Source organism: Calypte anna, chromosome 1 (assembly GCF_003957555.1).
Source record: "Calypte anna isolate BGI_N300 chromosome 1, bCalAnn1_v1.p, whole genome shotgun sequence".
NCBI lineage: Eukaryota > Metazoa > Chordata > Aves > Apodiformes > Trochilidae > Calypte > Calypte anna.
In genome coordinates this window covers 90,852,709-90,866,492 of record NC_044244.1, presented here as the reverse complement: position 1 = coordinate 90,866,492, position 13,784 = coordinate 90,852,709, and the positions used below count along the sequence as shown (strand labels likewise).

At 44.8% G+C, this 13,784-nt stretch overlaps 1 protein-coding gene and 1 long non-coding RNA gene across 3 annotated transcripts in view; one reads left to right on the top strand and one right to left on the bottom strand.

Annotated features, from left to right (window-relative positions):
- Positions 1-2,390: 2,390 nt before the first annotated feature.
- Positions 2,391-13,649, bottom strand: LOC115598009. Of its 2 annotated transcripts, none has more exons than XR_003987315.1 (3): positions 13,556-13,649; positions 2,783-2,874; positions 2,391-2,426 (listed from the first exon to the last, which is right to left on the bottom strand). It is a non-coding gene; the product is annotated as an uncharacterized LOC115598009 (long non-coding RNA). The 2 variants fall into 2 exon arrangements; XR_003987314.1 differs by lacking the exon at positions 13,556-13,649 and adding an exon at positions 11,773-11,810.
- The window catches only part of CRADD (CASP2 and RIPK1 domain containing adaptor with death domain), a 103,677-nt gene continuing 101,791 nt past the window's right edge, over positions 11,899-13,784 (top strand). The window contains exons 1-2 of the mRNA XM_030446551.1: positions 11,899-11,991; positions 12,197-12,329. Of these exons, the coding sequence (XP_030302411.1) occupies positions 11,953-11,991; positions 12,197-12,329 (172 nt within the window). The 5' untranslated portion in view covers positions 11,899-11,952. The remainder of the gene's footprint in view (positions 11,992-12,196; positions 12,330-13,784) is intronic.

Below are 13,784 nucleotides of genomic sequence, written 5' to 3'. Positions count from 1 at the left end.
CATCTTCCCCCATGCTGTTTTGGCTGCAGCTAAATACTGGCTTTAGTGATGGGGAACCTGAGGGTGGCAGCAAGTTCCACAGATTCTAGAACTAGATTAAGAAAAAGGATTTCTTATTCAGAACACAGGCACAGTGCAAACAAAATTCATGGTAGGTTCACCATAAGCAGAGATAAAAACAGCAGAGAGAATCCCTTCCTAGAGCCTGCATTTCTATGTTCAGGTATACTAAAATAAGCATGCTGTTTGTTGGCTGTGTAGGTTACAATTTATACAGCCATATTTGCTGAAGTAAAGCTCTAAAATGAATCCAAAAAGGCCACTGGTAAGGCTGAAATGTAAGAAAATGGCCTGTGAAAAGAAGAGCAGTGCAGCTCCTCCAGACCAAGGACAAAACCTTGAAGTTGCTGGAAATGGAGTGTTTTGCTTCAATATCACCAAGATTTTACCGCATGACTATGTTGAAATGACATGTGGGAAGCCTTATGTTTCTTCAAGAGTGAACTGTTTATCCTGTGTCTGCACTTCCCCTCAGCCAGAGGTGGTCCCCAGTAGCACACTGATGCTCAGGGCCCTGGAGCATGTCCTTACTGCTTCAGGCCCGGGAGCAAACTCAAGATCTGGCTGCTCATGCCCACACTTCTTCCCCCTGATCATCCTCTTTAAAGCAGTGGTGGTGCACCCCTGAAGGAAGAGTTCACACTAAGCACAGCTCCCAGGATCGTATCTTGTTTGGCTTTTGTTTCTCTTCTAAACTGCTCAAGCTGCCAGTGTACCTTCAAACATAACTGCATCACAAAACATGTAATCCATACCCTCACTTTCATGCTAGGAAAGCACCATTCTCCCAGGCTGCAGTACAGTTTCATGGCATTTCAGGTACTTCAAACTGAAAAAATACACAAAAAAGGCAACATTGCTTGGTGAGTCTCTAGGAGCACGAGAAAGAGTCCGAGAGTCCTGTGGGATGTGACTGTAGGAGTCTGCTCTCAAAGGAACCACCCCAGCCATTGTAGATATGAGCCAAGTCTCTCGACATCTGGGACTTTTTAAATTTAGAAATACAAGCATACCCTCTGAAATCAGGGAATTGGGACCCATGTTGTTTTTACAGACAACCTGAGCTCAGATTGGTTTTGTTCAGGCCATTAAGTTGGGACGAGTCTGCTACAGGCTTATTGAGACATGCAAAAACAGCAACTCACACACATAATTACTGTTCTATAAACAACTTCTGGAGTCATCAAGATTCTCCAGTCCAGTTCAGAGATGCCCCTAGTTGAGACTCCTGTAAAAATAAAAGGCTTTTTCTTCTGGATAAACAAAAATATGCAGAGAAGAAAATGAATTTCTGTAACTTCAAACAAAATCTGGATTTAGAAGCAAACATCTTCAAGAGTCTAAATCAGAGTAAATGAACCATACTCAAAGGTCACTAAATGTCAATGTTCTGTAATTCTCAGCTTTCGGAGGATCAAAGAAATGGGTCAAGCTGAGACATTTAGCAAAATAATGAGGTGAAAGGTTTTCAAAGTGTAATGAGGAAAAAAAAGCAGTAATTGGACATAATTCTTAAAATCTTCATTTAGGCATTACTAAATAAAAAAAAGCTGTGCTTCCATTTCAGGGCTAGTGAAATGTCAACAAAAGAAAATAGGGGTATAAAAAAACAAATTAAAGAGCTGTTTTTTGGTTATTCTCTGGACATAAAAGTTTTATTTATTTAAAAATTTGTGACAGTGACAAATAAGCCTTTCACTTCGTGTAGCTTGCCAAATGTTGTTATGTGGGCTTTTTTTTCTTTTCAGCTGCATTCACATGATAAGTTAATTTTTACTAGAAATACACTACCATTTCAACATAGATTTTTAAACAACACATCTCCTTACCTAGCATACTCTGGCTTTCTGAGAACTAATCCTGAAAATGCCCAAGGAGATTAAAAGATATGCTTCAATTGATTGTGGAAGTATAACTGTCTGAAGCATCAGTCTTTGCTGGGGAATTTCATTGTTGCTGGATCTTTTCCATTAGCCAGTCCAAAGGGATTTCAGTAACATCTCACTAGTACCTCTGACTAAGTAGGACTTTTGACTAGATTGTGAAAGCTTTCAGAAATAATAATTTCAGAATAATTCTGAAGTGTTAACTATTTACATTCAAACTGAATGGAAACAGATGTAATTTACATTCTCTGGACACAGAATTCCACTTCCTGATTGGACAGAGGAAAAAAATGCCATTGAGAGAACATGAATCAAAATGTAGACCCACAAAAATATATATGCAATGGACCACACTGTCTGGTGGAATAAATTGGTATAGATTCACAGGTTTGCCACTATATTGTAACTATATTGCCCATCTACCTGCCTGGAAGACTTGAAGATTGCAGAGATTTCTTGGAGAAAAAAGGAATGAACATGCTGAAAACAAAAGCATATGAACAAATTCATGTTTCAGCCTTTTATGAAATGGCTAACAGAGAGCCAGGAGATTTCAGAAATAGCCTTGCAGAACAAAGCCCCCATTCAGAACAAGATTTTGCTGTGGACATCTGTTAGTTTGAGATTATGTCCTGGAAAAATTACAAAAGCCCCTGAAAAATATAAGTAGCATATTTTAGACCAGTTTACCTGAAAGTGGAGGATCGTTCTGGGGGGTGGGGAGGAAGAAAACACAGTGTGAAAGGTCACGTCTTCAATGAACCCAAGCTCTGTCTTTTTAGTAGCCTGGCAGGGGCCCTCCTACATGTCCTCTCTCCACATCGCCCTTCACTTACCTGGAGCAGATCCCCGCTGCCATGTGTCCCGCTGGAAAGCTCACACTCTCTCTGCTGTGTCTGCTTCTGTCTGTAACATCACAGGCAACCACCTAGAGTAAAATGAACAGTAATAGACAGCCCTCAGAAAAGGTTAGGTGTGTTTAAAAATGTACACAAAATGTGGCTGCTAATACAATTTGGCCCAAACCCACTCAGTCGAAGCAGTGTTAGGAACCTGGGTTGGGGAATTGAAGGTGGGATTGTGTTGCTTGGTTTTCCTTCTAGAAGGGAAAAGAAGCTGATACAACCAATACAGCTAAAAGCTCAGGCACCACAGAGCCTGTCGAGTGATTCCCTCCAAGATTAGTTTGGTTTGACTCGGGATTGCTTTGTGCCTGCCAGCATATAAAAACTGCCATAACACTGGCAAATGTGGGACAGAAATTTCATTCTTTTTCCATTTTAGATATTGACTCCTGTATGCTGTTCTCTTATGCAAATGGTAGATCTAATGGCTCCTTTACTTCCTTCCCAGAACACTGACTGATCTACAGTGTCAGATTTTAAAGCTTCCTTCCATCTAGCATGATGTCACCTGAAATGCTAGGGGAAAATTCTGCTGTGCCTCAGGCATCTTTCTGGATCAAATTTATTCCCAGAGGGACAAGTTATCAGAGAAGTGAGCTCTGAAGATAATGCTAAAAATAGTGTTAGAATTTTGAAATACAGCACAATGGCATTGAAAGTTAGAAAAAATGTGTAGCCCAAACTCACAATTCATAAAAGGCCTTGCGTATTTTGTAATTATTATGGATATTATTTCCCCTTCCTATGCAGTTACAAAAACAGTGAGATAATAAAAAACTTAAGCAAATCTGAATTGGATTACACAGAGCCATCTGTTAATTCTGGTATATGGCAGCAGAGGGCATCTAAGGACTTCAAGTCATATGGCAAGGGATTAAAATCAGATGGCTGAAGGAGTTACTGCTCTCATCCCCAACAATTCACCCCACCCTGTGACAGAATCTGCCATCTCACAACCAAACAGCTCATGAAGATGCACCTGAATGACTGCAGTTTTGAGCCACACTGGAACTGGGGATGCTCTTGACACAACTGAAAACTGATGGTGTTTAGAGATGTGTGAGTTAATTTCTGATCCTTGCTGCCTGCAGCACTGTCAGAGCCATGGGAAGGATGGTTCAGGTACGGTATAAGGTGAGACAGTAACTGCCTCAAGCAGTCTCTCCAATTTTATCCACTACTGTTTGAGTTTTAATTTCCACATTTCCATGAGGAGAGGTGCTATACTGGACTTTATTCTCACCAACAAGGAGGGGCTGGTGGGGCACATGAAGCTGGAGGGCAGCCTTGGCTGCAGTGACCATGAGAGGATAGAATTCAAGATGCTCAGGGCAGCGAGGAGGGCACACAGCAAATTCACTACCCTGGTCTTCAGAAGAGCAGAGTTTGGCCTCTTCAGGGACCTACTTGATAGAATGCCATGGGATAACACCCCAAAGTGAAGAGGAGCCCAAAAAAGCTGGTTAATATTCAAAGATCACCGAGCAATTTGTCCCAACAAAGGGGATGTCAGGAAAAAGCTCCACAGGTGGTCTGCATGGGTGAACAAGAATCTCCTGGACAAACTTATACACAAAAGGGAAGCCTACAGAGGGTGGAAGCAAGATCAGGCAGCCTGGGAGGAATACAGAGACAGTGACCAACCAGGGATCAGGTTAGGAAAGCTAAAGCCCTGACAGAATTTCATCTGGCCAGGGAAATCAAGGGTAACAAGAAAAGCTTCTTTTCTTCCCAAGAAAAGGGAAAGGCACCTTTCCTGGTGAAAAGCAGACTTGGGAAAATGTGAGACCTGGTTACCTGGGATATGGAGTAGGCAGTGGTACTCAAGAACTTTTTTTGCCTCAGTCTTCACTGACAAGCATTGAAACCAAACCATCCAAGTCACAGGAGGCAAAGGCAGGGACAACACAGCTCCCATTTTTAAAAAGGGAAAAAGAAAAAAGACGTGGGAAAACTCCAGGCCAGTCAGCCTCACCTCTGTGCCCAGCAAGATCATGGAGCAAATCCTGCTGGAAATGATGCAAAGGCACATGGAAAATAAGGAGGCAACTGGTGGCAGCCAACATGGTTCCAAGAAGGGCAAATTGTGCTGGAGAAATTCAGTGGCCTGTGATGGGGTTCCAGTACTGGTGGATAAGGGACGAGCAACTGGTGTCATCTACCTGAACTCATGCAAATCACTTGACACTGTCCTACATGACATACTTGTCTCTAAATTGGAGACACAGACTTGATGCATTAAGAACTGGCAAGATGTTCACACTCGAAGATTTGTGGTCAACTGCTTGATGTACAAGTGGAGACCAGTGATGAGTGGCATTCCTGGTATTGGGACCTGTGCTGTTTAACACCTTTGCTGGTGACATGACAGTGGAAATGAGTGCACTCTCAGCAAGTTTGCTGATTACATCAAGCTGTGTGGTGAGGATGACATGCTGAAGGAAAGGGAAGCCATCCAGAGGGACCTTTACAGGACAGAGAGGTGGGTCCATGCTGACATCATGAAGTTCAGTAAGGCCAAATGCAAGGTCTTGCACCTGGGTCAAGGCAATCCCAAAACAATTACAGGTTGGGCAGCGAATGGATTGACAAGAGCCAGTTTGAAGTTTGACAGTTTGAAGCTGGAAGAGGGCAGGTTTAGATTAGATACTTGATAAAAATTCTTTAGTGTGAGGGTGGTGAGAAGGGACAGGCAGTGCCAAGGAAAGGCGAGTTGTGGACCAATGTGCTTTCCTTAACTAGGAAGAGTAGCCCTAAGTCTATTTCCTCTGTTGGGCCCAAAAAATGCCAGTCTGTCAGTCTGGCCTGTATTTCTGTTTACATCCTTCCAACATGCAGATCAGTTAGAGAACAATGCCTTGAGCCTTCCTGACAAAATCCAAGCCCTAATCATGATAAATAGAGAGAAGATAGTTGGCACTAGCAAGGACTGTTTTCTTTTCATCTGTTCAGGTTTGTATAACATTCCATGTCCAATCTCTCTACACTGAAGCAGGGAATGCAGCCATGCCTATCTTGAGCCAACAGAAGCCAGCATGTCAATGGCAGGTAAGGTTTACTACCTGACACCAACACTTAAAGCATTAATCTGAAAAATGTATTTGATCCAAGCAGCATATATACACATACAATGGACAGCATATTCTCAGTTAACTGTAAGAATTTTAAAATCATTTAAACACATTAGTACATGTTGATTTCCTGTTAAATTCCTTAATACAGCTACATGTCAGGCCTTACTTTGAGGTCTACTATAGCTTTAGTCTGAAATTTAAAAGTGGCTCATGCCCAGGAAAAGGTTCTAAAACTCATCTAATGATTCACAGTATTCCTGAAATTATATTAATCTGTCTGCTTTCCATAGCAGCACTTTCAATTATAAACATTTAATTGTAGGAATTCATCCTCCAGGCCAAATAGTTCCAGGTGAATTAAAGAATCTTTAATGTAAGAACAGTGGTTTTAAATTAATCTTTTTCTGATGGGAGACCATTTATTCAGAGATATATAACTCTGTTTCTTCTTCATCACCTTCATTTAACTTTGCACTCAAAACTTTCCTCTTTGGAGACAGCCACTTCATCACTTGTTCTAATTTTCTTTATTTTCGGAACTGACTCTTCATCAACAAAGGAACTTTATTTACTTACAGACTGGCAGAGCACAGGAGAGCTGCCTCCATGCAGTCTGTCAGGAAAACTTTTTTTACAGGCATTACTTGCACTCTTTTACTTTGAGAAGTAGGACTCACAACTGGCAAGAAAACATCTTGAGCCTCCTCAAGCATTAAAGGCTTGTTTTTTCTGGCAGCATCTGAGACGAGAATGCAACATTTCAGAGTGCTTTCAGCAGTGCCATCTCTAGGATTTTTCTAAAACAAAGAGTGCACATTTCTCCAAAACTCCAGAACTCCAAAGACCGCAGTTGTGAACATGTATGTATAGGTGTGTGCATGCATGTGTGCATGTATACCTATGCAGTCTTTTCTCAGGCATATACACACTTTCTCAGCCAAAAAACAAGGTAAATAAATATTACAGTCACAGCATCTTATGCTATAATCTGAATATAGAAATCCATAGCAAATATTCTCCTAGTAGCTGTTTTAAATAACTGCTATAAAAACGGTTCTGGCCAGTAGTCTGTTTTTCTGCTCTGTACATAAAAAGGAAGCATGCATAATAGGGAAGAAAGCACTGTCAAAAGCATGTGTATTTACAAATTATGCTCAGGCAACTTTCAGCAATATTTAGCTAGTTCTAGTCAGAGTAAAATTGCATAGTTCACAAAATAACAAAGCAACAGAATTCTGCTTTATGTTTATAAAGAAGCCTAACATAGTATAAGGTGAAATCTGCTGTGTGCATTACCTGTTTTTTCATATATATACTTAGTACCTTGCATCCCCAACATTCCACTTTTTTTAACATGCTCAGACAAATTATTTTTACGTTATTTTGCTTTTACTTAGAATTTTAAATATTAAACTATAAAGGCATTATATTTAATGGCTGTAATTAAAGAACGTGCTTCTGGATGACCTCTTATTCAATGCAGTTGAGGCCTTTAGATGCTAATGTAAGTTTTAAATAGTATAAAGCACATGATGAGATGAGAGAAGAATTTACATGCCACCTTTTTATGGTCAGAGTTTCATGCTTGCCGGCGATCGTCCATCTACCTATTTACTGCAGTAAAGGAAATGATCCTTCTTTTTCTTGACTGTCTCTGAAAGAAAATAATCTGGATATTATTTCAAAGTACTGCTCTCTTAGTGCTCTATCTTGATGGTTTGCTTTTAAATTACAAGTGCTGGTTTTCTTTTAGAACACTACTGGTTCACAGAAATTATTCACTGTACTTTTGATTATTCTCTTTTACCAAATGTATTTTCTCAAGAAATATAAAACATTCATATCTGAATAGATAAAATGGCAGAAAATAAGGTGGCAGCTGGTTAAGAGTAAATTTGTTTGGTATAGATCATAATTTCATAAAAATACCCTGTTCCTTGGGCAGCTGCAAAGGGCAAAGTGATCCCATTTAGGAAAATACTTGTTTGCTCTCTTCTGTATTTATTATGCTTTAGGAACTCTTTGTGAAATGAGCAAACCTTACTCCTGACTGCTGTGTGAGAAAATCTCTCAGGGCTCCCACTGGAACCATGTTTGTGGTGCAGCACTACAATTAACTTACAAGCTCTAATTTGCTTGAGATAAAGGCTCAATATTTGTATCTCTCTGCTCAAGAACCAGACGTGCAGCCTGACCACTGTAATTACAGGACAGGGAGGAACTATGGCAGCTACATTTTGCTATTTGGATCGGCTCAGGTAAACAGTTGTCAAAATATGATCAATAAATAGACACAAATGACACGCAATAGCTGGCTTTTAACCTAAATGGATTTTATATGCCCAAATGGTATGTCACAGATAAAGGATACTCAGTGCTGCGTCTTCAGGAAGCAAGGATGAAGAGAGTAAGGAAAGGCCCCTTGTTTTCCTTCAGGTAGCTAGATAAATCCAGCTAAATACATCAATAAACCCTTTCAGCAAATCACAACAAATTTAGCAAACTCATCTGGGCCAAAAATGCATTACCCCATCCTCCACTCATGTCATATTATATAAACAAATCAGCGTGCTAGCTCTCCAGCAAATTTGGCATACTTTTCAGGAACAAACTGAAAATAATTTCTAGTAACAGGCACTTCACACTGATGTAAAAACACTGTTGCCTTCTTCCTTGGTCATTAAAGAGATTTTGCCTAAAGGAAAATCTAAAGGAAAAATTTTGCCCCTCCCCTTCTCTTTTTGAGCTCATACATTTAAAAACAAGCCAGAGACGTAATATATTCTGCTTGTGATTTCCAAGAACTCTTAATATTTTCATGACTAATCTAAATCTCAATTAAAACCAACTACTATATGGATGATATACTGCCCAACCCAAAACATTAATGCACAGATGAAAGCATCTGGAAAAGAAATCAGAGATTCCTTAAGTTTGTGCCTTTCATCTCCAGTCAGATGATACTCCTCTAAAACTGGCACAGAAGCAATCATAACTGTATACAGACAGGCAATATTTGTCCTAGAATTGCCACCCCAAAACATACAGACTAAAAATAAATAAAGCTGTTTGAATTGTACTTAAAAATTTTAAAATCCCATTTGTATAACTGATTTTCTCTTTGTGTTAGTGACCCTGTTTAAAGGAATCACTGTTTCTTACGTGGCAAACTAAAAAAATCTTTTTTTGTTTACATGATGGAAAGCTAGGTTTTCAGAGCCTGAGATCCTTGTGCTGCTTCTGTCCTCTTTCTCCATTTCACATCTTTCTCCTACTTCATTCTAATTTTTATATAGTAAACCACTTAAGTATGCACTAAACATCTTAATGCCAAAGAAGCTAAAAAGTAGCTTAAAGTAGTTTAATTCACCCCATGTGGCCCATAATCCCAAAAGTAATTTAATTTAATCACCTTTTCTTACACTTATTTTTTTTTCTCCCCTGTGGCTGTGTGAAACACAGAGAAGAAAACCAGCTAACTGACACTGTTCAAAGAAACAGTGAAACACTAACTTACTCCACCAAGCCTACCGTACTTACTGAGGTCTCATACCAGAGAATAAAGGCAGCTGCGAACCAAATTACTCTTACGAGGTGCCAAAAGTGTCATTTAAAGATCGATTTGGAGTTTTAAAGTTTGAATTTCATTACTCTTGTAAATTTATCAGATCTTTAGTGCTATTTTTCAAAGATTCTTCTTCTGAAAAAAATAAATGACAGAACTCTGTTTAAGAAAGATCCTGCTGATATACTGCCTACTTAATTTTTATTCTACCTTTTTCATAACATTATCTGAAGTTTTAAGTAACAAATATTTATTACATTCTCCTGTTCTTGCTTCTCATTCACCACATAAATCATGGTCTTCCTCTCTCTGCCTTTATAGCAGCCAGCTGTGGTTTTAGAAACAAATTATTATGACTTCAAGTGACGAATAAACTGCAGAAGCAAAGGACATCTTGAGATACTATCCACATAAAAATGCCAGTAATAAATAACATAGGGAACGAGAGCTACAGCAAAGCTGTAAAAAATCAGTTTTGCATGTAGACAAAATGCATTCCATTTCTCTAAGATAAATTATTGACCCTTAAAGAATAGTCATAATTTGAACACTATTGCATTAAAATAATGTATTTTTAGCAGAAGCTCTGTACCTGCATATACATATATGGAATTATTTTAGTACTAAAAATAGAATTGTATTCATTTTTTGTTGTTCTTCTTCTGAACGGAGTGAAGACAGTGCAGTTCTGAAGAAATCAGATTTTTTTCAAGATACCAGATTATCACTAGCAGAACTGTCAACTACATTTCAAAGGACAGACTTATTCTCTCTCCCCATCTACCCAACGAAAACTTAGTGGGAATTCCACAAGAGTCAACAGAGGCTGAATCTGAAGCTGTCTGAACGGCACGGGTGAAAACAGGAACAAGAATTACTTCAAGACCTAAATTGCTTTAAACCATATCTGACAATGCTTAAGAAAGAAAGCCCACGTTTGTTCCTCAGACCTCATTTTAAATCTGCGGTGCTGCCAGTGATTAAAACCACCTTTTCTCCATAAAGTGACTACATTAAATTCAAAAGCACCCAAGCATTACGAGTGGATGAAACCATACTGACCAATTCACTTAAGAAAGTAGGTATTTTTTTTCCTCAGAAGAATCTGCTTAACAACTAAACACAGCAACTATTAACTCTAATACTTCTTTACTCATCCCCTAATGTTTAAAAATTAGAAGTAATAGCTTCTACAAAAGCCTTCAGGATTTGTCCTCTGTCCTTCACGGACTTTTTGATATTTTTTTTTTCTTTTCGAAAAGAAATGTTGACTTTCAGGAGTTACTGGGGTGTAAGACCCAAGTCAAGGAGTGTCCCTGTGAGAGCTTTCTCTGTGCAGGGAGTTTGGCGTGGTAGTGCAGCCCCGCTTCCCCAGCCTAAGAGATACTCATTTATCTCTGATAACAAAGACTCCCTCCCTCCCCCCCCACGTCCCCGATATTATTTTTGCATTATTTTAATATTTTTTAAGAACTTTAAAAATACACCCTTTAACCCTTCTCCTTCACATCCCGAAAAAATACTCCCTCCCAAACACCGCCGTGGAATTTGCAGGGAGCCCTGACCTGCTGCCAGGGGCAGGGATGAGACTAATATTGCTACTTTTGCTTTGTTTCCCCTTTGTTTCTTTCCTCGCTTTTTTTTTTTTTTTTTTTTTTTTTCCTCCTTCCCTTTCTAACGTCGGCTCGAGGTCGCCCCGGCAAAAGGTGGCTGCTTACCGAGCAGCACCCGCGGCGCTATCAATCATCTTCGCGCCGAAAAAAAAAAAAAAAAACCAAACCCAAAGAGCTCTGGGTTTGTTAAAAAATAAAAAGAAAAAGAAAAATTCGCGGGGGGGGGGGAGGGAAGGGGGGGGTAGGGAGAGGAGCGGCGCGCGCATCGGCGGGTAATGGCTGTTTGTAGCAACGAGGTATTTAGCGCCGGAGGGTGAAGGGGGGGGGAGACCAGGGTGGGGTGTCCCAGGAGCTTCGGCCGCCGCAAGTCCCTGGCACAGCGCTCCTGGCACCGTCCCTTGACGCGCTCCCGGGCCCTGAGGGCGGACCCCGCAGCCACGCTCAGGTGCCCGCGGCTGCCGGGGCCGGGCAGGCCGGCCGGCCGCCCCTCAGCCCGCTCCGCCGCGGAGGGAAGGGAGGGGAGATTGGGGGTGGGGGGGAGGTTCCGCGTTCGCCCCGTTACCTCAGGAGGTGCCGCGCGGCCCGCGCGCGGGCGGCCGTTGGGAGTCCTGCGGCGGGCTCCAACGGCCGCTGGCGCGCCGGTACCTCCGCAGCCCCCGGGCCACTGACCTGCTCGCCCCGCGTCTCCCGCGGGCGGAGGTTGGGGGGGGGGCGGGAGGAAGGGGGGAGTAAGGGAGCTGCGGGGGAGGGTTAGGCGACCGCTGCCCCGGCGTGACAGGGGCGGCGGCTCGGTGCGGCGGCTCCGGCTGGCCGCGATCGCGGTGGAGGCGCCGGAGCGGGTCCTGTCACATGATGCGGTTCCTGGAAAGTTCCTGGAAAGCAGCCTTTGTATGTAGCCATCCCGGGAAGGGGGGGGGAGCGAGAGGGGGGGAGGGAGAGGGAGGGAGGCGGCGGGGGGAGGATGCCCTCGCCTCGCAATCAAAGGCGAACAGACCGCCCGCGCCGCGGAGAGGGGGGGAGCAGAGGGTGTTGTTTCCCTAGGAGCACCGTCCTCCTCCGACAGCGGCAGCCTCTCTTGTCTGCCTGAGCGCAGCCCCGACGCTTCTTCACGGCGGCGGGTGCTGTGCCTCGCCGGCCCCCCAAAGCTGCCGGGAGCAAGACCAACCTGACCGCCCCACCTCCAGGCGGCGGCAGCGGCGGCCCCAGACCCGTCCCGCAGAGGCCGGGTGAGTCCTGTCGTCCTCCCCCTGCGTCCGGTGCCCTGCCTCTTCTCCGTCCTGGAGCTGCCGACAGGCAGGCTGGAGGCTCCCCTGAAGCCGGGGGCGGGTTACTCCGGCGCTCCTCGTCCCTGCCGGGGACGAACTGCCGCAGCTAGCTGCCACCGGCTCGCAAACCCTCCGTCCTCGCCAAGCTCCCGCGGGCGGCGGCACTTGGTGGCCAGGAGCTCCCGACGTTTCCCCTTCACAAGGGGTTGCGCAAGGGCACTCGCGGTAAGGCTGCTCCCACCTGCGCTGGCGACCGGCACCCTCCGGCCGGCGGCCCTGCAAGCGCTTCGATGACAGGCGCACCTGCGCCGGGCCACCGAGCCGGCGGAAAGAGGTGGTGCGCGGGGGAGAAGAGGACGGGGATTTGGCTTTGCCGGGATTGCGCCTGCATGTGTTGCGATAGAAATCTGGCACAGCAACCTAACAGCTGCCAATAAAGTTGAATTTGGAAGTTTCTGAGCTCCGCCGCGGAACTTGTGACGGGGGGAGCCATCTCGGCATAAGCCCTCACCTGGCGGCTGCTGCGCACCTGAAGGGAGAGGCTCTCCCGGAGTCCGCAAGCATCGGCGAGGCTCCGTCCCCGAGAACCCCCTCCCCGCCCCCGGCCAAACAGGCTGAGCTGCCCCTCGTAGGTTCTATCCGGCTTCGTGTCGCTCCCGCCATGACGGTGGGAGAGAGAGAAGCTCTTTTTGTCCCTCTCGTTCGCTTCAGCTGAGCGGAAAGATTTTTTTTTCTGTTGTATCAGCATTTAATGGAACGGGAAAAGCACATTTCCTGCCCTGCGCTAAATATATCGCGTCCTCCACCGCGCTGCCCCTTCCCCGTACCCAGGCGGCCAGCGAGCCGCGGGAGCCGGCGCTGCCCGCGCATCCGCCCCGCGGCCCCTAGGACGCGCCGCTGCCCATGGAGAGGCTCGTTGCCACTCCGGGACCCCTTTTCCTCGGGCTTACTTTCCTCGAGGTACGACTTCACAAAGACCTTGCTGAAAGGAGTACCGCGCCGTTCCTACGCACTGCAGCGTGCAGCCCAGGCAGCACCGGGGCTGTAACCTGCCTCGCTTTCTGCTTACCCCGCCTTTCCCCACACGTTCACACCTTTACGTGCTTGGCTCTCCCCGACGACCTCCTCCCTCCCCGAACGTCCCCGTCCTCCCTTCCCCCGCCGCGCTACTGGTAGGGCTCGCCTACCCCGGCCGAGGGAACGGTGTATCACCGGGTTCGTCCTTGCAATAAAGCGAGACCACCTTCGCGGGCGGCCGCCTCGTTCCCTGCGGCGGCCGACAGGAGCCGGGGACAGGCTGGGCTGCGGAGTTGAGGGGAGGAGATGTCCCTCCCCCGCTCCGCCGGGAGGTGATCTCTCGCCTCTGGATACTGGGAAGTTCCGAAGCGGGAGCGCCAGGAACACACGGGCTGCGTC